Below are 27,142 nucleotides of genomic sequence, written 5' to 3'. Positions count from 1 at the left end.
GAAGAAGGATCCAACAGAAGAAAATAGGATAAAGCATAAACATTGGCAAGTTAAATGTAAGACATTGATAAGACAGGCTAAGAGAGAATTTGAAAAAAAGTTGGCTGTAGAGGCAAAAACTCACAGTAAAAACTTTTTTAAATATATCCGAAGCAGAAAGCCTGTGAGGGAGTCAGTTGGACCTTTAGATGATCGAGGGGTTAAAGGGGCACTTAGAGAAGATAAGGCCATCGCGGAAAGATTAAATGATTTCTTTGCTTCGGTGTTTACTGAAGAGGATGTTGGGGAGGTACCCGTAATGGAGAAGGTTTTCATGGGTAATGATTCAGATGGACTGAATCAAATCACGGTGAACCTAGAAGATGTGGTAGGCCTGATTGACAAACTGAAGAGTAGTAAATCACCTGGACCGGATGGTATACACCCCAGAGTTCTGAAGGAACTAAAAAATGAAATTTCAGACCTATTAGTAAAAATTTGTAACTTATCATTAAAATCATCCATTGTACCTGAAGACTGGAGGATAGCAAATGTAACCCCAATATTTAAAAAGGGCTCCAGGGGCGATCCGGGAAACTACAGACCGGTTAGCCTGACTTCAGTGCCAGGAAAAATAGTGGAAAGTGTTCTAAACATCAAAATCACAGAACATATAGAAAGACATGGTTTAATGGAACAAAGTCAGCATGGCTTTACCCAGGGCACGTCTTGCCTCACAAATCTGCTTCACTTTTTTGAAGGAGTTAATAAACATGTGGATAAAGGTGAACCGGTAGATATAGTATACTTGGATTTTCAGAAGGCGTTTGACAAAGTTCCTCATGAGAGGCTTCTAGGAAAAGTAAAAAGTCATGGGATAGGTGGCGATGTCCTTTCGTGGATTGCAAACTGGCTAAAAGACAGGAAACAGAGAGTAGGATTAAATGGGCAATTTTCTCAGTGGAAGGGAGTGGACAGTGGAGTGCCTCAGGGATCTGTATTGGGACCCTTACTGTTCAATATATTTATAAATGATCTGGAAAGAAATACGACGAGTGAGATAATCAAATTTGCAGATGACACAAAATTGTGCAGAGTAGTTAAATCACAAGCAGATTGTGATAAATTGCAGGAAGACCTTGTGAGACTGGAAAATTGGGCATCCAAATGGCAGATGAAATTTAATGTGGAAAAGTGCAAGGTGATGCATATAGGGAAAAATAACCCTTGCTATAATTACATGATGTTGGGTTCCATATTAGGTGCTACAACCCAAGAAAGAGATCTAGGTGTCATAGTGGATAACACATTGAAATCGTCGGTTCAGTGTGCTGCGGCAGTCAAAAAAGCAAACAGAATGTTGGGAATTATTAGAAAAGGAATGATGAATAAAACGGAAAATGTCATAATGCCTCTGTATCGCTCCATGGTGAGACCGCACCTTGAATACTGTGTACAATTCTGGTCGCCGCATCTCAAAAAAGATATAATTGCGATGGAGAAGGTACAGAGAAGGGCTACCAAAATGATAAGGGGAATGGAACAACTCCCCTATGAGGAAAGACTAAAGAGATTAGGACTTTTCAGCTTGGAGAAGAGACGACTGAGGGGGGATATGATAGAGGTGTTTAAAATCATGAGAGGTCTAGAACGGGTAGATGTGAATCGGTTATTTACTCTTTCAGATAGTAGAAGGACTAGGGGACACTCCATGAAGTTAGCATGGGGCACATTTAAAACTAATCGGAGAAAGTTCTTTTTTACTCAACGCACAATTAAACTCTGGAATTTGTTGCCAGAGAATGTGGTTCGTGCAGGTAGTATAGCTGTGTTTAAAAAAGGATTGGATAAGTTCTTGGAGGAGAAGTCCATTACCTGCTATTAGGTTCACTTAGAGAATAGCCACTGCCATTAGCAATGGTTACATGGAATAGACTTAGTTTTTGGGTACTTGCCAGGTTCTTATGGCCTGGATTGGCCACTGTTGGAAACAGGATGCTGGGCTTGATGGACCCTTGGTCTGACCCAGTATGGCATTTTCTTATGTTCTTATGTTCTTAAATAAACATATATATATAATATTTTTTTTTCTGTTCCCAATCCTCACTATTCTCCTGATCCCTGCAGGCCCTTCGCTCACTTCAAAACATCTATATTTGTAACTAATTTTGAATTGACATCTGCCATGCATCTATAGTCCAAATTCTGGAAGGCTCCCACACTCCTATCTTTTCTCCTTCACAGAATATTGCATTACTCTGACTCAGCTGCTTCAGGTTAAGGGGTCATTTTCAAAATCCTTTATGCATATAAAATCCAGTTTTATGCATGTAAGCGGCTATTCTAAAATTAATAACTGTAAAGGCAACAAAAAAAGAAGGTAACAACACATTTCACAACAATTGTAAAATACAATAAAGATACAAGGGAAAACAAAATTACAGCATAGCAAAAATGTATTACATATCAAAAAACCATTTTAAAAATAAATGTTCACATATCTAATACCTAGAGTTGAAGGTCCATAAAGACTAACTTAACTTGATCCCCAGACAAAGCATAGACATGGAATTAAAAGCTAAACAAATGTGCTTTGCATACACACCATTCTCAGGACTACTCACATCCAAAACTTAAATAAAACGAATCAGACAAAGTGTTTGTCCACTCAAAACAATCAATAATACATTATGTACAAAATATTTTAGAAGTTGTAATGATGATAAATAGATGACACCCTAACCAGAGGCCACCTTTTTCGCTGGAAAACAGCTTCTTCAGGGGGTTTTCTATCACTAACCTTCATACGTCAAAATTTTCAAAGAGTGGAAAAATTTACAATAAGCTGAGGTCAAGGTTGTTGGCTCAAAATACACAGAATCTCATCACCTAGAGAAGATATTTAGGTGAATGTGGTGGAAGAGAATTCCAAAGAAGTGAGGGCAAAAAAAAGAAATGATTTTAAAACTTTGTGCCATCTCAGCCCTAACAAACAGGAACTCTTAGCCTGGAGTATCCTTTGCCATAATATCCCATGGTTTCTAAGAGGTAACACAATTAAAGCTTTTTAAAAAAATAACTTCATTCACCAATTCTCAACCCTTAAATACGATTGTTCTAGATTTTCTCTATCAGTTCAAAGTACTCTGTTGGGGTATCATCTATTTAACATCATCATTACAACTTATAAAACATTTTGTACCTAATATTATTGATTGTTTTGAGTAGACAAACACTTTCTATCTGATTCATTTTATTTGAGTTTTGGATGGGAGTAGTTGTGAGAATGGTTTGTATGTAAAGCACGTTTGTTTAGCTTTTAATTCCATGTCTATGCTTTGTCTGGGGATCAAGTTAAGTTAGTCTTTATGGACCTTCAACTCTATGTATTGGATATGTGTTAATTTAAAAACATTTTTTTTGATATGTAATAAATTTTTGCTATGCTGTAATTTTGTTTTCCCTTGTATCTTTATTGTATGTTCTAAAATTGACCCAGGCTCAGTGTTAGGGCTGCTCAGCTTGGAGAAGAGACGGCTGAGGGGGGATATGATAGAGGTCTTTAAGATCGTGAGAGGTCTTGAACGAGTAGATGTGACTCGGTTATTTTCACTTTCGAATAATAGAAGGACTAGGGGGCATTCCATGAAGTTAGCAAGTAGCACATTTAAGACTAATCGGAGAAAATTATTTTTCACTCAACGCACAATAAAGCTCTGGAATTTGTTGCCAGAGGATGTGGTTAGTGCAGTTAGTGTAGCTGGGTTCAAAAAAGGTTTGGATAAGTTCTTGGAGGAGAAGTCCATTAACTGCTATTAATCAAGTTTACTTAGGGAATAGCCACGGCTATTAACTGCATCAGTAGCATGGGATCTTCTTAGTGTTTGGGTATTTGCCAGGTTCTTGTGGCCTGGTTTGGCCACTGTTGGAAACAGGATGCTGGGCTTGATGGACCCTTGGTCTGACCCAGCATGGCAATTTCTTATGTTCTTATGGATAAAAACAAGGTTATCGTAATCGTTTTTTCCGAAGATAGCAGAATGAATTAGCTATTCTGTCTTGGGTGACGTCACCCAATGGCGCACGATGCGGAGCTCTCTCCAAGTGACAGAGGTTTGTTGCTCAGCTCATATGCGGCAGTTCCTGTGCGATTGACTCAGTTCATAACAAAGACAACAAACTATGTCCCGTGGAGAGTAGACACTAACCAAGGAAGAGGGCAGGTATGCATGGCTAATTCATCCTATCTATGGAAAATACAGTTTATGATTAAAAAAAACTTGCTTTTTTTCCGTTGATAATCAGGCAGAATTAGTCATATTGTCTTGGGAGTCCCAAGCTAAGGGTTGCAATCACTTTGCCCCTTGCTAAGAAGATTTTTTTTTCAACCCATCTTGCAGGTTAGTAGTCTCTACCGCTCAAGGACAGAACTCAAAACCACTTTTCCCACTGAAATGGCAGAGGCAGAGAGCTGGTCCAGGCAGTAGTGGGCTGTAAAAGTATGTACAGATGTCCACTTTGCAGCTTTGCAAATGTCCGCAATAGGTACATTTTTCACATACACTATAGAGGAAGCAGTAGATTTGACTTGATGTGCCTTGATCCTAGAGACAAAGGTAGGGAGGCTGAAGACTAGCAGAATTGTATACAGGCTATGATCCAGTTTGTTAAGAGTCCTCTTTTTAACTGCCATGCCTAGTTTATTAAGGTTGAAAGAAATGAACAGTTGGGATTTTCTATGGCCCTGCATTCTTTGGTTTGTAAATGGACCTTAGCTTATTTCAAGCAATGTATGCAAGGTCTTTTGCCGCTGGCTTTGGTGCAGCTTGGGGAAGAAAGTTGGCAGTGCAATTGACTCGTTTATATGAAAGCTGGAGACCACCTTCGGGACTAACTTTGGGTGTGGTCTGAGAACCATTTTGTCATGGAAAACCTGTAGGTAAGGTAATATGTGTACCAAGGCTTGAAGCTCACTCACTCATCGTTTGGAAGTGACAGCCACCAAGAGTAAGACTTTCCATGTTAGGAACTTTAGTGGAGCTGTTGCTAGGGTGACCAATTGCCCGGTTTTGGAGCCTGTTGTACAGTGTCCAGTTACAAACAATAACCGGACACTGTAAAACCCGGTCAAGCAAAGGGTGAAGACGTTCGTGGCTGAAGTCAGAAGAGGCCCCAGTGGGGTGCGAATGGAGCCCATCCCATTCGTGGCTGAAGACTGAGGAGACCCCGGGTGCTCTGCGAGCAGAATGCCACAAAGTGGAAGGAAGTCCCAGTGGGCCGTGAGCGGAGCCCATCCCATTCATAGCAGAAGACAAGGAAGGTGCCAGTGGGTCGCAGCTGAGGAGCAATAAGCAGCTAATAACCTCGACACAGCCTGTGAGTGTGTGGGTGCCGAATGACAGGCACAGTGACAGGAGTGTGTGTGTGTGTGATTTAAAGCCTTTGTGCCTGAGTAAGGGTGTGTTTGTATGTAAGAGGAAACCCATGTGAAGGGGTGTGTAAGAGTGAGAGAGAGAGCCTATGTGCAGGGGTGTATGAGTGTGCAAAAGAGAGAAGGAGCCTGCATGAGTGTGTGTTTGCCAGAAAGAGATGGAGCCTATCTAAGGGTGCATGTGTGTGTGCGAGAGAGAGGGAGCCTGTGTAAGGGTGTGTGTTTGAGAGGACAGAAGGAGCCTGTGAGGGCTAGGGTGACCAACTGTGATAGAGCAAGCCTGTGTCAGTGCATCCATTGAGAGAGTGAGTGTGTATATGAGAGAAGAAAGTTTGTGCATCCCCCTCGCCTCTCTCCATTCCCCAGTAATCCATGACAATCTCAGAATGATTGAAAATCAAAATTGCCCAGGTATAGAGGTGGAGGTTTTTAAATCCTTAATTATTGGGTGGTGTTTGATTAGTTTGGCTGTTTTTAAATATTTTACTGGTGGTTGGGAAATTTTATAAAGTTTTTAAGTTTAAATGAGCTTTTAAATATTAGAGGTTCTGTTCCATCAGATGTTTTAAATTATTTACTCTATTTATTAATATGGTTTTACTATTACAATTGATGTTTTATATTTCTTGATTAGTTATTTTATGAGAAATTGTGATGTTTCTGTTTTTCCATTATTGCACTGCATGTAGAGTTGCGTTTCCAGTTCAGTTCTTGTCATATGTTTTTATTCTATGGTCTCTTTATTCTGTTTTTGGCAAATGTCTGACTCTGCATGTGTGACTGAGGTGAGGTAGCTAGCAATGCTAGCATGTAGCTTCTTTGTAGGAATCTATTGCAGCTTGTTCTTTTTCCATTATAGGAAGTGTATTGGTATTTTAGGGTCCGGTGTAATATTTGCAGTGTTGCCTTTTTATGAGTAAGGTTGTTACTGTTTGAGTGCTGGCAATTCATCCTGTTTTTGTCTGGGAAGTTTACCATTTTGTAATAGTAATTTAATTTATTCATAACTCTGAGGGCCAAGCCGACAAACAATACATGTTACAATAGGCCTGATTCCATGAGATCAATGTGATCTGAAATGTATGCAAATTAATGTAAATGATGAGGGGAACAAACACGCCTCCTTGTGATTCCTACCCCCCCCCCTCCCAGAGTACTCAAGGGCCCAGTCATGGACTGTAGAAATGTTGGCAACTCTAGCTGTCACTAGTGGTTCAAAGGGTGCTTTCATAATGGCACCAAAAACAATATTAATATCCCAAGAAACCGGCGGTTTTTAAACAGGTGAGTGTACTTTTAAGTCCTCTCATGAATCTCAATATGAGCCATTGTAATGAAATGGAAAGCCCCTTCTCTTGTGAATGATACGCTGCGATAGTGCTCAGATGAACTCTGACCTCAGATGTCTTTAGACCCTTCTGGTAAAGATAGTATAAGTAGTTCCATCACTGCAGCTCCATCACTGCTCTCTACGTTAATGGTGGGGGTGGAAGGGAAATAGAACCAAGAGCTAAGAGAAACAGATAAGTATGAGAGAAAAAATGTGTGAAGCTTGCTGGGCAGACTGGATGGGCCGTTTGGTCTTCTTCTGCCGTCATTTCTATGTTTCTATGTAAGTTGAGTAATTGTTTTGGAGGGTCAGTGAAAGAGTCAAGAGTGTGTTATACACCAATCAGAGTAGTGTTTCCATTTGAAAGAATGGTTCCTACAAGTGGATGGTTTCCTGGCAGAAAGCAGGACTTCCTTTATAGGTGGAGGGAACAGTAACGGTGCTAAAATAACGTGCTCAATATCCATGCCGTGAGGTGCAGAGAGGAGTGGAGTGGATATAGCACGGTTCCCTCATCCTGTGTCAGAAGGTTCAGGTAACCTGCTAGTAGACTTGGAGTTTGTATTGATAGTTGAACTAGATAGGCAGCCGTAGAAGCTACACAGTGAAATAGTATCTAATATATATAGTCACAGGTAATGGCTAGTGTAAATTAATTCTTAATAGTTCTGTTTTTCATTACCATCTTATCAATAAATTTTAAAAAAAATGTAACTGAGAGGAAACAACCTCAGTACCAGTAGGAAACGTACAACACTGAATCCACATCCAGTTAGTCCAGTCACTGGTGTAAAACACCTCTTTTTTTTTTTTTTTAATTTACTTTTATATTAAAAGTCCATGTTTTTCTTTTATTCTTTCTGAAATTTATCTTTTTCAATTTTCTTTGAACAGAAGAATGCCCAGCACTAAAAGTATAATGAAAAGAGGAATATCCACATTTCACTTAATTTGATCTTTCTGTTTGTTTCTCCAATATGTTGAATCTCTGAAACGCCACTTAGATGGACTTCTGTAAAACACCGACGTTGCCAACGTTTCACAGTTGCTGTGACAGGGCTTCAATTTATTCTATAAAACATTTCATGAGAAAATCATTTCTTCAAAGTCCTCGTCATTGAGAAACAAAACATTCATTAGGAAAATATTTACTCACTCTTTGTCAATCTCGGAGCTCATTTCTCTTTCAATGTATTTCATCAGGCTATACAAAGTTTTGCCTGTGCGTGGCTTGAGCATCATCTTAATATACTATGCCATTGGGTTTGTATTACAACCAAATTCAAACACTATGTCTACCCGCGGCCGATCTCATCAGTGCTTGTAAAGTGATGTCAAAATGTCATATGCAGGACTGCCAAAGTGTTTATACACCAAACACTGTTTTTTCTTTTATTTAAAGTGTCCATCTCAATAATTATGGCCAATAAAACGATTAACTGATGTTTCTGTACACTCTCAAATATTTGAAACAGCTATCGATACCTCAAATAAATGACTCTTGTAGAGCCTTTACACCCTCTCTTCCTTATAAATCCATCACTTTAAAAACTGTTGTTATGAAAAATGGAGATGCTGAGTGTTTTGAGCTGATAATTTCCTTTGATGTTGCTGGCATTCTTTAATCCATTGCCCTTCTGAGAATTTTTTCAAAATTAAAATTTCATAAAGAGAACAAAAAGTGTTTTGATGTTGTTATAAATCGTGAATGTTCCATCCTATTTTACAGTTTAAAACAGTTCTTTTGCTTTCAACTTATATATCCATTTTTGCTCTCTCACATATAGCTCCCATTCTGTCACCACCTCTTACATTAGATGTCGTGTGATCTATTGCAAACCATTATAGATCTTCTACTGAATGTCCCTCTGTCAAACAATGCTATACAATTGGCACCGTTTCTCTAGCATTGCACAAACAACTTCTGTATTCACCAAGACAATCTCAATACTCTTTTGGTCTTTCCAATGTAGATTTTCTGACATGGGCATTGAATAATGTAAACATATGTAGATGTACATGTTGTAAAAGGAGTGGATTGTTTTCTAGAATGAAATAAATGCCTCTGATGCAGCAACCGTGAAACATTGGCAACGTTAGCGTTTTACAAGTCCATCGAATTGGTGTTTCAGAGATTCAACATATATGAGAAACAAAGAAAAAGATCAAGTTAAGTAAAATGTGGATAATTCCTCTTTTCATTGAACTTTTATTGCTGGGCATACTTTAGACCAGTGACTGTACTAACCTGATGTGGATTCAGTGTTGTACGTTTCCTGCCAGTACTGAGGTCTTTTCCTCAGATACAATTTTTAAATTTAGTGATAAGATGGTAATAAAAAACAGAAGTATCAAGAATTAATTTACACTAGCCATTATCTGGAACTAGATAGGCATACCAAGGTTGTCTGGGGAAGGACAAGGTGATCAGAATCATCTTTTTGCCACAGAGTAGATATATTTCTGTATTGTGCATGGGATGAGGGGAATTGGAGGAAAAGAGTATAGAAGGGCTGCTAACCACAGAAGAACACATCTTGAGAGACTGCTGCCGCTGGGTAGCACAGAGCAAAAATGCTCGTTTCTTGGTGTATTATGTTGCGAAGAGGTCTATCTATGGTGTGCCCCAGTGCTCGACGATATCGTTTGCTGCTTGTCAAGAGACCACTCATGTGGATGTTTGCCACAGTCTCATGTGCTAGGAAAACTGAATCTTTTGGAGCCATGAACTTCATGAGCCAAAGCCTTGCTGAAACTGCTAAGTGCAATTTTATTTGTAATTTACCTGTGCTTAATGTAATAAGGCTTTATATTAGGAAAAGATTGTGCCTTGTCTGTTAGAAAGGGGCAAATCTGAAATTGATACCTGAAAGAGAGCTATTTTGTTTGCTTTCAATTGGACCATTTACTCAAGGGCAAAATTAAGCAGAGCTGCTTACCTGTAGCAGGTGTTCTCACAGGACAGCAGGATGTTAGTCCTCACATATGGGTGACATCATTAGGATGGAGCCCAATCACGGAACACTTTTGTCAAAGTTTCTAGAACTTTGACTGGCACCTACTGGGCATGCCCAGCATAGCATCAACCCTGCATCCAGCAGGGGTCCCCCTTCAGCCTCGTCTTATAGTAAAAAGTACGTGCGAAAAATAAAATAAGAAAACGTAAATGAACCCAACTCCGTGGGGTGGCGGGTTGGTTTCGTGAGGACTAACATCCTGCTGTCCTGTGAGAATACCTGTTACAGTTAAGCAACTCTGCTTTCTCACAGGACAAGCAGGATGGTAGTTCTCACATATGGATGAGTACCGAGCTGAGGATGCCCGAACAATGTACCAAATGTACCCAAGACATGCAACAGGCACAACAACAGGGGTGGAAATTTGGTAGGAGGGCATCCTGAACCCTGAACTGGTCGGTGGAAGGATGTTGGGAAGTTAAACAGAAAACAAGTAGCGTAGAACAGACTGGCCAAAGATGGAATCCTGTGTGCCAGCCTTATCTAAGCAATAATGGGCTGCGAAGGTATGGAGAGTACTCCAGGTAGCAGCCTTACAAATAGCAAGCGGCACCAACGGAGGTGTGCTACTGATGTCGCCATGGCCCTAACAGAGTGTGCTTTTACACGGTGTTGTAGCGGAACGCCTGCTTGCTGGTAGCAAAAAGAAATTCAGTCTGCTAACCAGGAGGAGAGAGTCTGCTTTCCCACAGGATTTCCCAATTTGATTGTATCGAAAGAAACAAATAATTGAGTGGATTTCCTGTGGGCCGACGTGCGGTCTAGATAGAAGGCTAGGGCACGTTTGCAGTCCAAGGAATGCAGAGCATGTTCTCCTGGGTTTGAATGGGGCCTGGGAAAAAAGGTAGGTAGGATAATAGATTGATTGATATGAAATTCCGAAACTACCTTTGGTAAAAATTTAGGGTGAGTGCAGAGCACTACCCTGTCATGCAGAATTTTAGTGTAAAGCAGGTAGGTAACTAATGCCTGCAATTCACTAACTCTATGAGCGGACGTGATAGCGAGAAGGAAAACTACTTTCCACGTGAGATAACGAAGATCACATGAGTGGAGAGGCTCAGAGGTTTCATGAGCCGTCCCAAAACTATGTTAAGGTCCCAAGCAGGGGCCGGAGGGTGCAGTGGAGGTTTTAAGTGGAGCAAGCCTCTCATAAAGCGCGTTACTAAGGGTTGTGTCGAAATAGGAACATCCCCCATGCCTTTATGAAACACGGCTACTGCGCTGATATGCACTCTAATGGAGGATGTCTTGAGGCCTGTCTCCGACAAGTGCCAGAGATAGTCCAGAAACTTCACCGTGGAACAAGTGAAGGGGTCTAAGGACATAGACGTACACCATACTGTAAACCTCTTGCATTTGAAACGATAAGACCTTCTCATGGAAGGCTTTCGTGAAGCTACGAGGACTCGGGACACCGACTCTGAAATATTAAGAGGTTGGAGTATTAACCTTTTAGCATCCAGGCAGTCAGAGATAGGGCCTGGAGGTTGGGGTGGCGCAGGCATCTGTTGTTCTGAGTTATCATAAGTGGATCCTTCCCCAGAGGAATGTGGTGGCGTACTGATAAATCCTGGAGGATTGGAAACCACACCTGGCACGGCCAGTGAGGGGTTATCAGAATCATTATGCCCTTGTCCTTCCGTAACTTCACGAGAGTCTTTGATATGAGTGGAAGTGGAGGGTATGCAAAGAGGAGACCGCTGGCCAACGAGAGGGCGAAAGCGTCTGTCGGTTGCGAGTGGTGACTGCGAGTGAGAGAGCAGAAGTTTTCTATTTTACGGTTGTGGACTGATGCAAAGGTCTATGTGAGGGTAACCCCAATGTTGGAATATTGAGTCCGCTACTGTGGGTTGAGAGACCACTTGTGTGGAAAAAACGTGCGGCTCAACTTGTCCGCCAACACATTATCTACGCCCGGCAAGTAAGTGGCTGTGAGGTACATTGAGTGGGAAAGGGCCCACGCCCATATCTGTGCAGCTCCCTGACACAGGAGGGGAGCCCGTTCCCCCTTGCTTGTTGATGTATCACATGGCCACCTGATTGTCGGTTTGAATCAGGATGGTCTTGTTTGAGAGACAATCCTGAAGAACTCTGAGGGCATATCTGATTGCCCGAAGCTCCAGGAAATTTATCTGGAGACCAGGTTCCCTGAGTCTGCAGGTCGCCGACATGAGCACCCACCCTAGGTTGGAGGCGTCTGTCGTCAAGGTAATTTGAGGTTCTATAGCCTGAAATAGAAGGCCTTGAGTTAGATTGGAGTGTTGCATCCACCAGGCCAGCGATAGTCGGAGCTGTGTGATAGCGTGAACAATGCTGGACATTGGCTGACAAGCTTGAACCCACTGGGATTTTAGGGTCCACTGCATGACTCGCATAGCTAGTCGTGCCATCGGAATAACATGCACTGAGGATGCCATGTGGCCTAGCAGTATGAGGAAGTGATGAGCAGTGGAGAATACTCGAGTCTGCAAGAGATGCGCCAGAGAGGCTAGGGTGAAAGCCCGATCCTGAGGTAGGAAGGCTTTTGCCTGTATAGTGTCTAGGTCAGCCCCTATAAAAGATAGGGTTTGGGATGGAACTATCTTGGATTTGGGATAGTTGATTAGAAACCCTAGGGAGATCAGGGTATGGAGAGTGAGATGCAAGGACACCAATGTGGCTTGCTGAGTTGGAGCCCTTATCAACCAGTCGTCGAGATAAGGGTAGACATGGACACCCTGACTCCTGAGAAAGGCTGCGACTATTACGAGGCACTTGGTGAATACTCGTGGAGCCGGCATCAGGCCTAATGGCAGTACACGGTATTGGAAGTGACGAGGGCTGACCAGGAATCGTAGGAATTTGTGATGAGACGGAATTATTGAAATATGTGTGTATGCGTCCTGGAGATCTAGAGAGCATACCAGTCTCCTTTTTGAAGAAGAGGAAGTAGCGAACCCAAAGTTACCATCTTGAACCTCTCTCTTTGAAGGTACTTGTTTAGGGCGCGAAGGTCCAGAATTGGACGAACGCCACTTGACTTTTTTGGGATGAGGAAATACCGGGAATAGAACCTCTGCCCCTGTGGGAGAGGGGCACCAGTTCTATTGCCCGGGACTGGAGGAGGGTTGAAATCTCCTGTTCCAGAAGGAGAGAGTGGTCGGATGATCCCCACGTGAGCTGAGGTGGGGAGTCTGCTGGTACAGTCAGGAAGTTGAGGTGGTAACCGTGAGTGACCACTGCCAGTACCCACTGGTCGGTGGTGACTGTGTGCCAATTGTTGGTAAAGTGGCACAAGCGACTGCCAATCGGTACAGATGGAAGAGGAGGTTGGCATATGCTCTCCAGGAAGGAATCAAAACCCTGACGCTGGACCCGGCTGAGGAGCAGGCTGGGTCTTCTGTGGTTGGGATTGTCTGGACTGACCTTTCTGGTAAGGTTTAGAAGGTCGACCTCGGGAAGCCGGAGGGTAATACCTTCTTGGTTTGTAGGCCGGCCACTTAGAGTCTCGTCTGAATGTCCTCTTAGAGGTAGACGAGAAATCAGAAAGCACTGAAGAAAGTTGACGCAGAGTCTCATGGTGGTCTTTTAGCTGCGCCACCGTCTCTTGGATTTTTTCTCCAAAGAGATTATCTCCAATACAGGGCAGATCAGCCAATCTGTCCTGTACTTCTGGCCTTAGGTCGGAGGACTTCAGCCAGGCCCACCTTTGTGCACTGATTCCTGCTGCAGACACTCTGGAAGCAGTGTAAAAAATGTCATGGGCAGCACGGACATCATGCTTGCTGGCATCCAGGCCTTTCTGAGACAGAGTATTGCGTGGATCCTGGAATTGTTCTGGTGAAGACTCAGAAAAATCTTGGATCTTCTTGAACAGGTCCTGTTATACTGGGTCATGTATAATTGGTAGGCAGCAATGCGAGATATAAGCATTGAGCCATGGAATACCCTTCTGCCAAAAGCATCCAGGGATTTCTGTTCCTTTCCTGGAGGTATGGCAGAATGAGGTTGGGAAAGCCTTGCTTTCTTCTGGGTTGACTCCACAACCACCGAATGATGATCTAGTTGTGACCTTTGAAATCCAGGAGCTGACTGCACAGGATAAGTGGCATCTGTTTTACAGTTTACAGGTGGAATGGAGCCTGGGTGCTTCCAATTCCTCTTTAACAGATCAATAAGGATTTCATGAATAGGAATAGACATGATTTCCTTAGGAGCATCAAGGAACTGGAGTACTTCCAGCATCTTATGCCGTGAATCTTCTTCTGTCTGAAGCTGAAATGGAATAGTCTCAGGCATTTCCTTGATGAAGTTAATGAAGGACAGATCCTCTGGAGGAGAACTCTCTCTCTCTTCAGGAGGAGAGGGTTCTGAGGGGAGATCATCTGTATCCTGGGAAAGAATCATCAATCCAAGGATCCTAAGATTGATCACCAGCTCCCTGAGGATCTTCAGAGGGGAGAAATGGTGTTATTCCCGAAGGTCCAGGCCTAGGCATCGATGGTATCAGATGTGGCACCAAAGGCATCAATGGAGGCACCGAATACATCAAAGGTAGCACTGATGGCATTGAAGGAGGCACAGATGGCACCGATGGCTGCACCGATGGAACCGGCGACATTGATGGATGAGTCGGTGGTAAAACTCCAGACGGTGGAATGGGAATCGGTGTTTCCTCGTCTTCCGATGACAAAGGAATCGGCCCCAAAGAAAGCGGACATACCGATGTCCTCGGTTCCAATGGTGGAAGGGCACCAATCAATGTGTCCAGTCTCCCTAGAAGCGGTGCTAGCGCTGTAGGAATCGGCTCGGTGACCGGCACCGATGGCGGCTGGAAGCTCTTCAATGCTTTACTGATAGCCTCTTGGATCATCTGATCCAATTCCTCACAGATGCCTGGGGCATGTAACTCCGTTTCCGGAGTGGGAGGCAATAGAGGTGTAGCCGGAGGGTCCACTGGTGAAAGTGGAATCGCAGCTCCCTGCACCAACGAAGGTGGGGAATGCCTTGGTGATCCGATCGCAGAGGAGGATGGGGCCTTTTCTGGACGGGATTTCTTTGTCGGTGGCTCTGTTGACACTGATACTGAGGGCTTGCCTGGATCAGCAGACTGAGCCTTCCGATGCCGGTGTCGATGCTTTTCTCGATGTTCTCCTCGGTCCTTCTCCTGAGGCGAGGAGGAAGAAGTCGACACCTTTGGAGTAGTTGATGCCGGTCGAGCAGCACCGGTGTCCTGCTGCTAGCGAGAGGTCGATGGCACTGGCACAGACTAATTCAAAGCGGTCGATGGAGTCGGGGGTTTTGAATGAAAAAGAAACTCCATCTTCTCCAAGCGGGCTTTACGACCCTTTGGCATCATTTGGGCACATTTAGTGCAAGTTAGGGTATCGTGGTTGGCCCCCAAGCACAATACACAAACTCTTTGCGGGCATGGCATCGGGGCACCGACTAAAACCCGATGCCATGGCTTCGACAAACGTTTAGCCACAGTGCGGTCGATGGCCAGTAGGCCCCGAAGGGAAAACTCGTCGGGAATCGACCGCAAATGAGGGTAAAACCTTAACTTTCGGCCGCAGAGTACGGATATCGATAGCGGGACCCCTATGGGGTAGAATTTTTTGAAAATTTTTAAAGAAGTTCCGTGAGGAAAATTCCTGTCAGGAATCTCAAGAGAGCTCCTTAACCCGCGTGGCTACTGCTGCGCGGAAAAAAGAGACTGAAGGGGGCCCCCTGCTGGATGCAGAGTCAGTGCATTGCTGAGCATGCCCAGTAGGTGCCAGTCAAAGTTCTAGAAACTTTGACAAAAGTGTTCCATGATTGGGCTCCATCCTGATGATGTCACCCATATGTGAGGACTACCATCCTGCTTGTCCTGTGAGAATGATATATATATATATATATACACACAAACAAGCAAGGAAGGTCTGGTTCTTTAATTTTGTGCAAGGAGGCAGTTCTGATGTGGGACTGGGCAGTCAGTTGCACCATTGACCTTCAGCAATGTACTTGCCTGGTGTGGCAAATGTCTAAGTGGACTGACTCAGCAGAACTTTTACATAGTAACATAGTAATGACGGCACAAATGGCTTAAATTATTGGAAGTACTCATAGGTATTGCACCATGTACAATTGTTGCTGTTCAATACAGAAAGTGAGCATGGAGCTCTGGCAGACCTTCTTATCAAAATCATCCAAAATTTTATTATCTTTCCCATGTGAAGTATTGGAGTGGAGATTTGAGGTCTTTGCTTTTTTTTATATCTGATTCCACCCCCATCGAATCATGAGGTAAGTGGATCCTGGAGCTTCTGCAAGCAGAATTTTAGATCTAGTTTCCTGGAAACGGGCAGATTAGAGTGTAGGGACATCCAGGACTTGAGCAAACCTGTGTCCAAGAGGATGGAGATGGCAAAGTCGTTGGTTCTCAGGGAATTTCCAAGATCTTCAAAATACCAAAAACCTCAGAATAGGGGTCAAGAATTTTTTTGAACTCTACCTGTAAGGTGTTGCACATTTTCTCCACAAGTTTGGAGTAAGTGAGATCATCCGGGGGAGATGAGGGTTCTGGCAGTTCCTCCAGAGGGTCAGGCGGTAGACCCGTGGACGTCATCACTTTGAAATGGCAGATTTCTCCAAATCGCAGAGAAGCTGGTGAAATGGGTTCTTTTTTTGGAGCAGATGTAGTTTGATGACTAAGAGGAGAGTGCACAGGACTTGATCGCCCTAGGCAGAGTTGGTAGAGACTTTGTTACTGTGTGTTTCGCCCCATAGGGTAGAAGGAAACTAAGGAGGTTTGCGTATCTGGATGCAGAGATGCAATCAAGCTAGAAATGATGGAGGTGATCTTTTTGATGATCGAGACCCTAGAGGTAGAGGGAATCCTGCTGTATCCCTGGGAAGCCATTGAGGCAGAGAAGATAATGGACACCTGTGGCTGCTAAGGTGATGGCAGAGGCTGGAGGGACGATGGATGGGAGAACAACCGGGCTCCTCCCCACAAGACTTGTCACGTGGGAGCAAGTCTTGGGAGTTGATGTTGCGACGGAGTGATTACATGGAAAAGAACCAGATAGACTTACTCCACTCTGAGAACAGACCGAAGAACTCGCTGAGAGTGGTCTGTTGGGGGGAGAGACAACAATAGCTGTTCAGAGAAGATATTTAGAACAGGCTCCATCTCCACCTGGTGTTCTATGTGAGGTGGCTCTGCATTTTCTGATTTCCTTTTCTTTGATGAGTCATGGACGCTTTTTGGAACCTCATGCGACATGTAAGTCATGCTCTTCAGCTTTGGAGCCGGTGTAGCAGGATGTTGCGTTATATGCTTCAGCTTGGTATGTGCGGGTCGTGCGTCTTGCAATGCAGATAACAATGTGCTGTGTATCAATTGCTTTGGGAGCTCAGTGTGTGTCAATTGTGAAGATGACTTCAACAGATGTGCGTCATGAAAGGACATTGCTCGTGAATTCGATGCTACAACGCATCAAGATGCGTCGGGTTGGTTTGCGTCGTATGAGGGTTTCGATACACCTTTGCAATGCGACAACTTGGGATGCGACGTCAACAACTCAGTTGTTCTTCCACGCACATTGAAGCATGGGTAGTACTTCATCACATTCCAGGGTTTTCTTTGGAACGTTCGAGGACTTGTTTGATGGCTTCATAGACGCAGCATGTTGTTGCTTTGGGTGGTGCTGCGATTTTGGGCCCGGTGACGAATGTGCACAGCTTTGGGGCATAATTGCCTGACACTGAAGAGACATTCTTCCTCTTGGAGCTGGGTAATCTTTTGGGCCCATTGGCGTCTCGCACAAGAGGACATGTAGCCACAATCCCTGCAGTTGTCCTAGTTGTGGTCTGGGCCCAAGCTGATGTAGTAGTAATTATGCCTTTCTTTTGCTAACATTCGGGTCGATACTCTAAGGCCGCGGTAGAAACAGTGCGGCAGTGTCAGGCGCACCCTCGTTCCCCGCACGCACAGTTCTCTTCACCTACCGCTCTATACTCTCTTCTAATTGCATGCAAATGCATGCCGCGGCTGCGAAGCCTTAGGCAAGCGTTAGGCCCGCGCAACCCATTTTACTGTATAGAGTGCCTATACAGTATCCTGGGTTCGCGGGCCTAACGCTTCACGGCCGCGCTGGTATCTGTCATTTCAAATGTCATTTCAAATGACATTTGAAATGACAGGTACCAGGAAGTGGACAGTTATGTTCCCCGATGCTCGGCAAACTATCCCCCAGCCCCCGCTCACCTGCCCTGGCCCCGTCCGGTCTCCGGTGCAGCCCCAGTCCTGTCTCCTCCTCCCGAAGCAAAAAAAAAACAAAACAAAACTGAAAAAGTAGCAAGGCTCGGGCCTGCTACGATAGTCCCTTCTCCCTTCTCCTCTCCTCCCGATTTCGGCGCTCAAGGCGGCCGGGTGGGCGTGCATTCATCCAGGCAGAGGGAGCCGGCGGTGAAAGCGGCCTCCGGCTCCCTCTGCCTGGATGAATGCACGGCCCCCGCCGGCAGCGAATGAATGCCCGTGCGATTTCGGCGCTCAAGGCATGAGCGCCGAAATCGCACGGGCATTCATTCGCTGCCGGCGGGGGCCGCTGGATGAATGCACGGCCCCCGCCGGCAGCGAATGAATGCCCGTGCGATTTCGGCGCTCAAGGCGTGACGTCACGTCATGTGACTGCCTTGAGCGCCGAAATCGCACGGGCATTCATTCGCTGCCGGCGGGGGCCATGCATTCATCCAGGCAGAGGGAGCCGGAGGCCGCTTTCGCCGCCGGCTCCCTCTGCCTGGATGCATGCACACCCACCCGGCCGCCTTGAGCGCCGAAATCGGGAGGAGAGGAGAAGGGAGAAGGGACTACCGTAGCAGGCCCGAGCCTTGCTACTTTTTCGGTTTTTTTTTTTTTTTTGCTTCGGGAGGAGGGGACAGGACTGGGGCTGCACCGGAGACCGGACGGGGCCAGGGCAGGTAAGCAATGTTTTTACACTTTTTTTACACCATTTTTTACACTTTATTCCCGTTTTAATTTTCGAACACCACACTAACACCAAGTAGAGGGTAGCGGTAAACTAACAGGTTAAGGACGCGGCAAAATAGCGGGTTACAAAGGAGATAATCTGAGCGCGCGTCACAGTATCGGAGGGGAATAGCTAATTCCTTCATTATACAGCTAATTTGTTCATTTACATAGCATATACATGCTGCATGCGGAAAGGGTTATGTGTCTGTTTTAAAAAGCGCTAAGGACGCGTGAAACTGGAGACTGTATCGCTGAATCGCCTTACGCGTCCGAATTGTGCGCTCCCAGCACGTTACAGACGGGAAATCTTCAACCGCACGTTACAGTATCGACCTGATTATGTGCCCGCACTGAAAGTATTTAAACCCCGGCTGCCTCTTAGACATGATTAGTACTGAAAAATGCTGTTATGTTGACCGCCGTTGCAAAAAAAAAACAAAAAACACTCAGAAAAGTGAGGGGGAGAGAGAGAGAGGCTCCTTCCATCCATGCAATGGCACGGAAAAAAAAAAAACCTGAGGAGACTCAACTTCAGTTGATCGTGCTGGAACTGCCACGCATGACCAGAGCAGCAAAGTTTTGACACTTGGAGACAGCTCTGCATAGTGTACCATCGGATGTCGCCACTCAAGACAGAATGGCTAATTCAGCCTGCTTACTGATGAAAAAGAGTATGCAGTTCACACAGTTTTCCTTCCATTTTTATGAGAGTTGAGAAGAGACATTCTGGGGAGGGAGGACGCACGGAGTTGAGGCAGAGTCGAGACAGATTTTTTTTGTGATAAAAATTAAAGAGAATTTACAAAGAGTTACACGTATAAAAATTAGCATGTGCTCACGCAAGTAGCCTGTACTTGCGGAATCGCTAAAGTTGCTATTTAAAAGATTTACATGCATTTATTTGGCAACTTAGTCCCTAATTATCTTGCATAACTGATATGAAAAGTGTTCATTGTAGAGTGCTGGCTGAGTGGGAGGTTTGGTGAATTGGAGGGGGGGAGAAAACGGGGACTTCAGGCTGAAGAAACAGGTGGGAATTGATGACCTAGAGAAGGATCGGGCAAACTGGTGGCAGAATCAGAAAAACTGGTACAATTTCAATTGCGCGCACATTTCTAAATTTACAGATTTGTGTGCGTAAATCGGATTATAAGCAAAACCTACTTTATTTTCATGCATAAAATATACATGGTGTATTTTTTTTAAATTGGTAGAAAAAGCATGTGCATTCCATATATGCATACAGAGTATGTTGCAAGGGTAGATATATGCATATTTTTTAATATGCGTGTATGTGATATCTGCACCCACGTACCTGGCCATGTAGAGTTAGTTGAAAGTTACCTTCTAGGACAGTAAATTTCAAACTGGCATGTGGGTGTACATTGGCCCGCGCCCAGGGATGTGGCCATTTTATAATATGCATGCATGTTATAAAATAGTCTGGCTGGGCACACATGTGTCACATTTTAACTGGGCTCGTGCAAGTACGTGTAAATGCTGCTTCTAAGGTGTAATTCGCTATTCCCGGTTTTACCAATTTGTTGAGTTAGCTCAGTTGAGAGAGGTCCCCCAAAACCCCCTAGTTTAATAGCCCTTCACTCTCCTCAGTTAAACCACACCCTTAAAAAATAGGCAGATCTGTGGGGTTTATTTTGTTAACTTACATGACATCTATAGCAGAAGTAAAGTTACACGGCAGGGGACCTCACCACATGTAAGTATTTACACGCATATCTCAGGTTTACGCCCCGATATGCCCACGCCCCACCCAAACCTCTTTTTGAAAAATTCCAAAATGTGCACGTGCTGGTATGTCGGCAGCTTTTAAAATCTGCTTGGCATATGCGAGCCCAACATAAGAACATGCCATACTGGGTCAGATCAAGGGTCCATTAAGCTCAGCATCCTGTTTCCAACAGTGGCCAATCCAGGCCATAAGAACCTGGCAAATACCCCAAAACTAAGTCTATTTCTTGTTACTGTTGCTAGTAATAGCAGTGGCTATTTTCTAAGTCAACTTAATTAATAGCAGGTAATGGACTTCTCCTCCAAGAACTTATCCAATCCTTTTTTAAACACAGCTACACTAACTGCACTAACCACATCCTCTGGCAACAAATTCCAGAGTTTAACGGTGCGTTGAGTGAAGAAGAACTTTCTCCGATTAGTTTTAAATGTGCCACATGCTAACTTCATGGAGTGCCCCCTAGTCTTTCTAATATCTGAAAGACTAAATAACCGATTCTAGACCTCTCATGATTTTAAACACCTCTATCATATCCCCCCTCAACCATCTCTTCTCCAAGCTGAAAAGTCCTAACCTCTTTAGTCTTTACTCATAGGGGAGCTGTTCCATTCCCCTTATCATTTTGGTCGCCCTTCTCTGCACCTTCTCCATCGCGATTATATCTTTTTTGAGATGCAGCGACATTCAAGTATCCCCTAATTAATGCACTTTGGGCTTTTAAAATTCACTTTTGTGTGCACAAATGTTCACGCGTAAGTTATGACATCCGATGAGGAGGTGTAACTTTGGTGAGTGAATGTGTGCATGTACTTAGACAATTACTCAGGGATAACCAAAACTTACGTGCACAAGTTCACTTTGAAAATACTCATTTAAGTCTCTCCGGGAAATTACCCTCTTTAAGTACTTCCTCCTTTTATCCATTTACTTTCCTCCCCACCCCCCCTGCTGCAGCCTTGACCTCTGCTTGCTCAGATCACACTACAGCTCTTGCGTCACTGTGCTTCTCATTGCAAGGCACCTCAGAAATGAAAGAACAGTAACAATTTTCCATTCAGAAACTCTTAGCTTAGCTTTAACTTGCTCTATAGATTGTTCTATCTGTGAACTGGGCCAGTCAAAGATCTGCATACACTGTGCATCCGCTATTGGGGAAAGGGGTGGGGTCACAGGTGCCTTAATCACTGGCATGGCAGTGCTTGGTCTCACTAACATCCACAAACAAGGAGCTGTGAACGGTGTTCAGTCTCTGGAAATGATTAAACAAATTAAAGATGCCCTGATCAATCTATCAATTTCTCATCTCTTGCTATCAATTATACAGTGGAGGAAGCACTATTCTCAGCCAGTGGTCTTTTCCAACCAACTGCAAAGTTTGAAAATGATGTTAGCCGCTTTTTTGGACTGTTGAGTCTGCTGGCATGGTGTGTGATGCTTGGCACACCATCTACTGCACTTGTTAATGGGCTGTGCTCCATACCTCAACGAACACCAGTCCAAAAGCTATTCCAATAGCTATGACCATGTGGTTTTCAAAGAACTCTACGCTCACAGCCGCACAAGTCTGAAAGGCAAGAAGAGTGAGAGTTAAAAAGAACAAAACCATGCCAAGTCAATCATTGGTAAATGAGACAGGCAGACAGTAAACAAAATATCATCTCATCTGCCAGTTGTCTGCTCTATGTGGAATAAGAACATTAAATATAAATATAGAGAGGAACAATATTTTGAAGCTTATTTACTTTTCTAAGAGTTCAGTTTGCAAACCGTGTATTAATTTGTGAATTTTAGTGTATGCTATTTGATGTTTTGCATGCACTATTTTTCACTTTTCAATCAGTTCACAAAATTTATACAAAATCACTAAACAGCTGAGAAATCATGCAGCTCAACTCATTAACAGTTCAACAAAGTAAACTTTTGCATGGAAAATTATGCAAATAGGTGTATTACAGGTAGATGTTAAGGGTTTGGGTTTTTTTTTCTTTACTAAAAAAAAACTGATTTCTTGCTAACTTTTTTTGCATAGAGGTTGCCACAGGAGCTATTTGCATATTATGCAAATGGCCTGATATCACATGACTGCTGAGGGTTAGCACATCAGCTCCTACAATAGTAATGAAAGGATGAATAGATAATTCACTAATATGGAAGTAATTTAAAAAGTTGATACTCTTTACCATACCAATTTGAAATTTGGTTAGCTCTTTAGACAGATACACAATAGCGTGGATCACTGAAATAAAGTTTAGACTTATCATACTGTCCCTGCCCATTGTGCATCTTCGCAAATACCAGGTATAGGATACATTGTGTTGTAGTTTTTTATGCTAAAAAGTATGTTTGATATCTAACAAAGTACAAACAACAACAACAAAAAAGACGAATGTGCCTGCATGATAAACGTACTTCAGACAGACCTCAATGCAAGTTGTAGAGGCAGGAATTAGGTCTGAATAAGCCCCAGACAGGGTCCTTAAAACTGAACTTTTTTTTTTTTTTTTTTTTTAGTAGGGAGGGGATGCTGGTTATGTTATAGTACAATATTTAACTTTTTTTGCACTGTTTCCTGTGAGCAAATAAACAGGCTGATGCAATACTGATACACTAAAACCATGCTTCCAAACTGGATGCACTTTTTTTTTTTTTTTTTTAAACCTGTGCACAATCGCCTCTGCTGGACGCTCGATGCAATAGGCAAAAAGGACGTTCTAGAGATAAATTGTGCGTCCCCAGTGCATCCATGGCTTCGGGCACTCAGGAAAAGTGGCTGTGCGCGGATTAGGAAAACAGACGCTCATAAACTGAGCATCCATTTTCCCGACCTGACTGCCAGCAAGACTTTTTCACATTACTGCTTTCTCAGTGGTTCCTCAGTCTTAATATCACCACAATATTAAGTCTGAGGAACCTCAGAAAAGCAGTATTTTCTACTTTTGGGGCTCCTCAACACTTAACACCATCTCTGTGGCAGGTATTACTTTTTTGGAGGTTCAAAATGTGCTCATCAGGCACACTTATTTTTCACATAAGGGGATACTAGCCAATAGCCTCAACAACATGGCATTTACATATGATGAGCACTGGTTTGGACACGCATTTTGCGCTAATCCCCTTAATGTATAAGGATTTATGGAAGCACGTCCAAAACACACATCCAACCCTGGGTTAACCTGTGCGCTAGCCTGAGTGCACGGTATTGGATCATCCTTGCTGAGAGAAAGCAAGAGAGTTACAAAAAGTATTTTACTTTGAAGGTGTTTTAGTGTATTATTCTAACACATTATGTTCTGAATATTAAAAATGCAAAACAAAAAGTAAAGATTTAAAATGTAGTGTATCATTAGAGCTTTACCTGTTTATATACAGATATGCCAGATGGCGTTGTTGTACACAGATCTGGAGTTGCTGTCATGGGACAGGAACAAGACGAGATATCGTTGGAGCCCCAGTCAACATAACCATTTATCAAACCACAACACTTTTGCTGTGAAGCATAAAAGGAAAGAGGGAGAAGTGCTATTATCTTTTGAAAATGAGAGGATCTCTTCTTTATTTAAAATCTGACATTTTCTAGTGAATGTAGTGCTCATGGAAGTGACTGGAAATCAAAGTCCTCTGTTTATCCCCAAAACATGCATGGCATTTCATACAGACCACCCAATACTTGCCAGATGGTAAGGATTTCCTAACCATACTGGCACATACATTTCATCAACCAGTTAAGAACATAAGAACATAAGAAATTGCCATACTGGGTCAGACCAAGGGTCCATCAAGCCCAGCATCCTGTTTCCAACAGAGGCCAAACCAGGCTACAAGAACCTAGCAAATAATAATTCCTAATAATTCTCTTAAGAATTCCAAATCACCTGGAAATCACTCAGTCTGTCATTTAATAGAGAAATTCGCTCAGCCCAGTGGCAGCACAGAGATCTGGATTTAACTGCTGACCCCCATTTTATGCTCCTCGGTACCCAGCCAGGGTTGAGGATGCTTCTGAGGCAGTGTTTACAGTCCCAGTGTAAAGGGATTTCCAGCTACTGTACTGCAGCAGGGCTGGCTTTAGGGGAATGGTGGCTTAGAAGGCCAAGAACCACCTAGGGACCATGGTCTGTCACATTGAGAGCTGGGTTAAGTCGGAGAGGGGTTATAAAATAGGAATTAAAAAAAAAAATAGGTAGGCTCATGGCAGCACTGTGGCTAAGAAGATTGCTGGTTCTGACTAAGTTAAAGTCCAAAGGCAGGAAAAAAACTGCCAGGCCAAAAACAAAATTATAAATTGTAGTAAATAAAGGGCAATCACATTTGAATGAACAAAACTCCTTCAAAATTCTGTTATCTAAAGAACAAATGACACTGATATTCATCTAATTTTATTTTTATTTTTAGGCACTTCAAAGTGGATTACATCCAGGTACTATAGGTATTCCCCTATTCCCAGAGGTTGATAATCTAAGGCCTAGATTTACTAAGCCACGATATGGCTATCATGCATGTTAAACAGTGTTTGAGAAGTCATGAACATCAGGGGCTGCTGACATCACTGGACAGGATGGCCGCTTAACCTCAAGCTCCCTCATACACCAATCTGATCGCATCACCGTCCATCCATCCTAAAAGAGGCTGTTTTTTTTTCGGGACTGTCTCTCTACCTATTTACGATGACCTACAAAAAGAAGGCGCCCAGTTTCAAGCAGTATTCATACTCAAAAGCTATGCCAGAAGGGAAAGAGCATGATGGGCCGGCTGGCCGAGGTAGAGAGGCCAGTCGCAGCCGACAAAGAGATTGAAAAGGCTGTAGGTCATACATTACCCTTACAGATGGATATACCATCACAGGAAGAATTTCGCCAATGGTTCGGAGAAATAAGGAAGGAAATGAAAGAAAATAGACGTGAGGTAACTGAAATGATATCGGACTTGAGAGAGAAAATAGCCGACACAGGCCGGAGAGTTTGAGTGCGACATCCGGCTAAAGGCTCAAGCAGATAAAATAAACAGGCTGCAAATTGCATGCGATAAACTACAACTTTCCGATACCGACTTACAAACAAAATTGGAGGACCTAGAAAATCGAAATCGAAGATGCAATTTACGATTTCGGGGAGTCCCAGAAACAGAAGAGTTTGGAGACTGCCATGCGGTGGTGAAACAGCTCTGTTTATTTATCCTGGACCAGGACAATTCTAATGGAACTATGGGGGACCCACCGACCACTGAATTTGAACGGGAGCACAGATTGTTGGGAGTGAGGATCGGTAATAGGCCTCGCAATATCATTACATGCTTCCTTTGCTTCCCGGTTAAGGAGAAAATGCTCATGATTGTTAGGCGCCAACAATCCTGGATTTGGAAATCCCACTCTATCGCTGTGTTTGCTAACTTATCACCAACTACCATCAAGAAATGCCTGGAATTTCAAGAGATTACATCTATCCCACGCAAGAGGGCATCAAATGCTGCTGGCTGCTCCCCTTCAGGATAGCATTCACGATCCGGGGCACCACATCTAAAGCCAACACGATCAGTGAGGCAGCAGCCATATTGAAGACGGCGGGGATCATAGTCAAGATGCCAATTTCTTCTGCTGTTCAGTCCACCTTAGTGCGTGAAGAAACTCCTCAATGGCAAAGAATGGGGAAGGGAGGAAGAAGGTTGCGATGGCACTTGGGTGACCCCATCCTGGTTAAAGATTCTGGCCTTGACTGAACTTTGCCTAGCCAGTTGTACCTAAAAAAGTCTGAACGGCACCAAACAAAGGATGGCTTGGGAGGACAGTTTGCTTGTGTGTAAGAAAATTTACCTCTTGTATGGATAGTTTGAATGTGTGGGGGTGGACGTGTGCGAATGCTGGGATGGGATGGGGACTTGCGGGGGAGGTGGCTTAGTGCCCTGTGTAATTTACCAGCCTCACCTGCGCTGACAGTTCTGCTACGGGACAGTAGCGGTTGGATCTGGGGGGTGGGGTGGAAGGGGTATTATTATGGCTATTTTCTCATTATTAAAACTGATGCCTATTTTGACATTATTTCTATATGTTTTATCTATAATTATTCTGGGTAAGTGGTCCTATAAAATGTTAGATATTTGGTAGTTGGCCGAGAGTGGCAGGTTTTTGTTTGGAGGGGTAATTATGTAATAGCTATTCAGTGGGTGCCCTTTCCCCAGACAATACATAAACCTATGACATACTCAGTACATGATGGCTCATACTAGGATGTTATCCATGAATGTAAAAGGGCTGAATTCTCATCGCAAGAGACAATTATTGAGATCTGAGATTTTAGATTCAGGGGGTCTCTGTGGTGCTTATGCAGGAACTCACCTGAAACAACACTGTGAACATGTTATGGCATGGTCCATGTTTTCTTCCTGGTTTTTTTGCACCAGTAACCAAGGCAGCAAAATATTTAGCGGTGGGGATTCTTTTCCTGAAATCCTTTGATTGTTCCATTGCCCGCTCAATGGTCGACCCAAAAGGAAGATTTTTATTGGTGAAATTTGTGTTGGGGGGAGAAGTTTATTCTTTACTGAATGTTTACGCTCCTAATGTAGAGCAGGGTCTCTTTTTTGACAGTATATCTCAGCTAATTGAAAAGGAGGGGGAGGGATATATTTTAATTGCGGGGGA

General features: G+C 43.6%; 1 protein-coding gene across 1 annotated transcript in view; it reads right to left on the bottom strand.

Moving 5' to 3' along the window:
* Positions 1-27,142, bottom strand: part of TSPAN8 (tetraspanin 8) — a 104,543-nt gene that overhangs the window by 4,985 nt on the left and 72,416 nt on the right. Inside the window, exons 6-7 of the mRNA XM_029597181.1 lie at positions 23,864-23,995; positions 21,989-22,072 (exon numbers count right to left, since the gene is read on the bottom strand). Coding sequence (XP_029453041.1) covers positions 21,989-22,072; positions 23,864-23,995 — 216 coding nt within the window. The remainder of the gene's footprint in view (positions 1-21,988; positions 22,073-23,863; positions 23,996-27,142) is intronic.

This window comes from Rhinatrema bivittatum, chromosome 4 (assembly GCF_901001135.1).
Source record: "Rhinatrema bivittatum chromosome 4, aRhiBiv1.1, whole genome shotgun sequence".
Taxonomy (NCBI): domain Eukaryota; kingdom Metazoa; phylum Chordata; class Amphibia; order Gymnophiona; family Rhinatrematidae; genus Rhinatrema; species Rhinatrema bivittatum.
The sequence above is the reverse complement of the archived record's forward strand: the minus strand, read 5'-3'. Positions and strand labels throughout refer to the sequence as shown.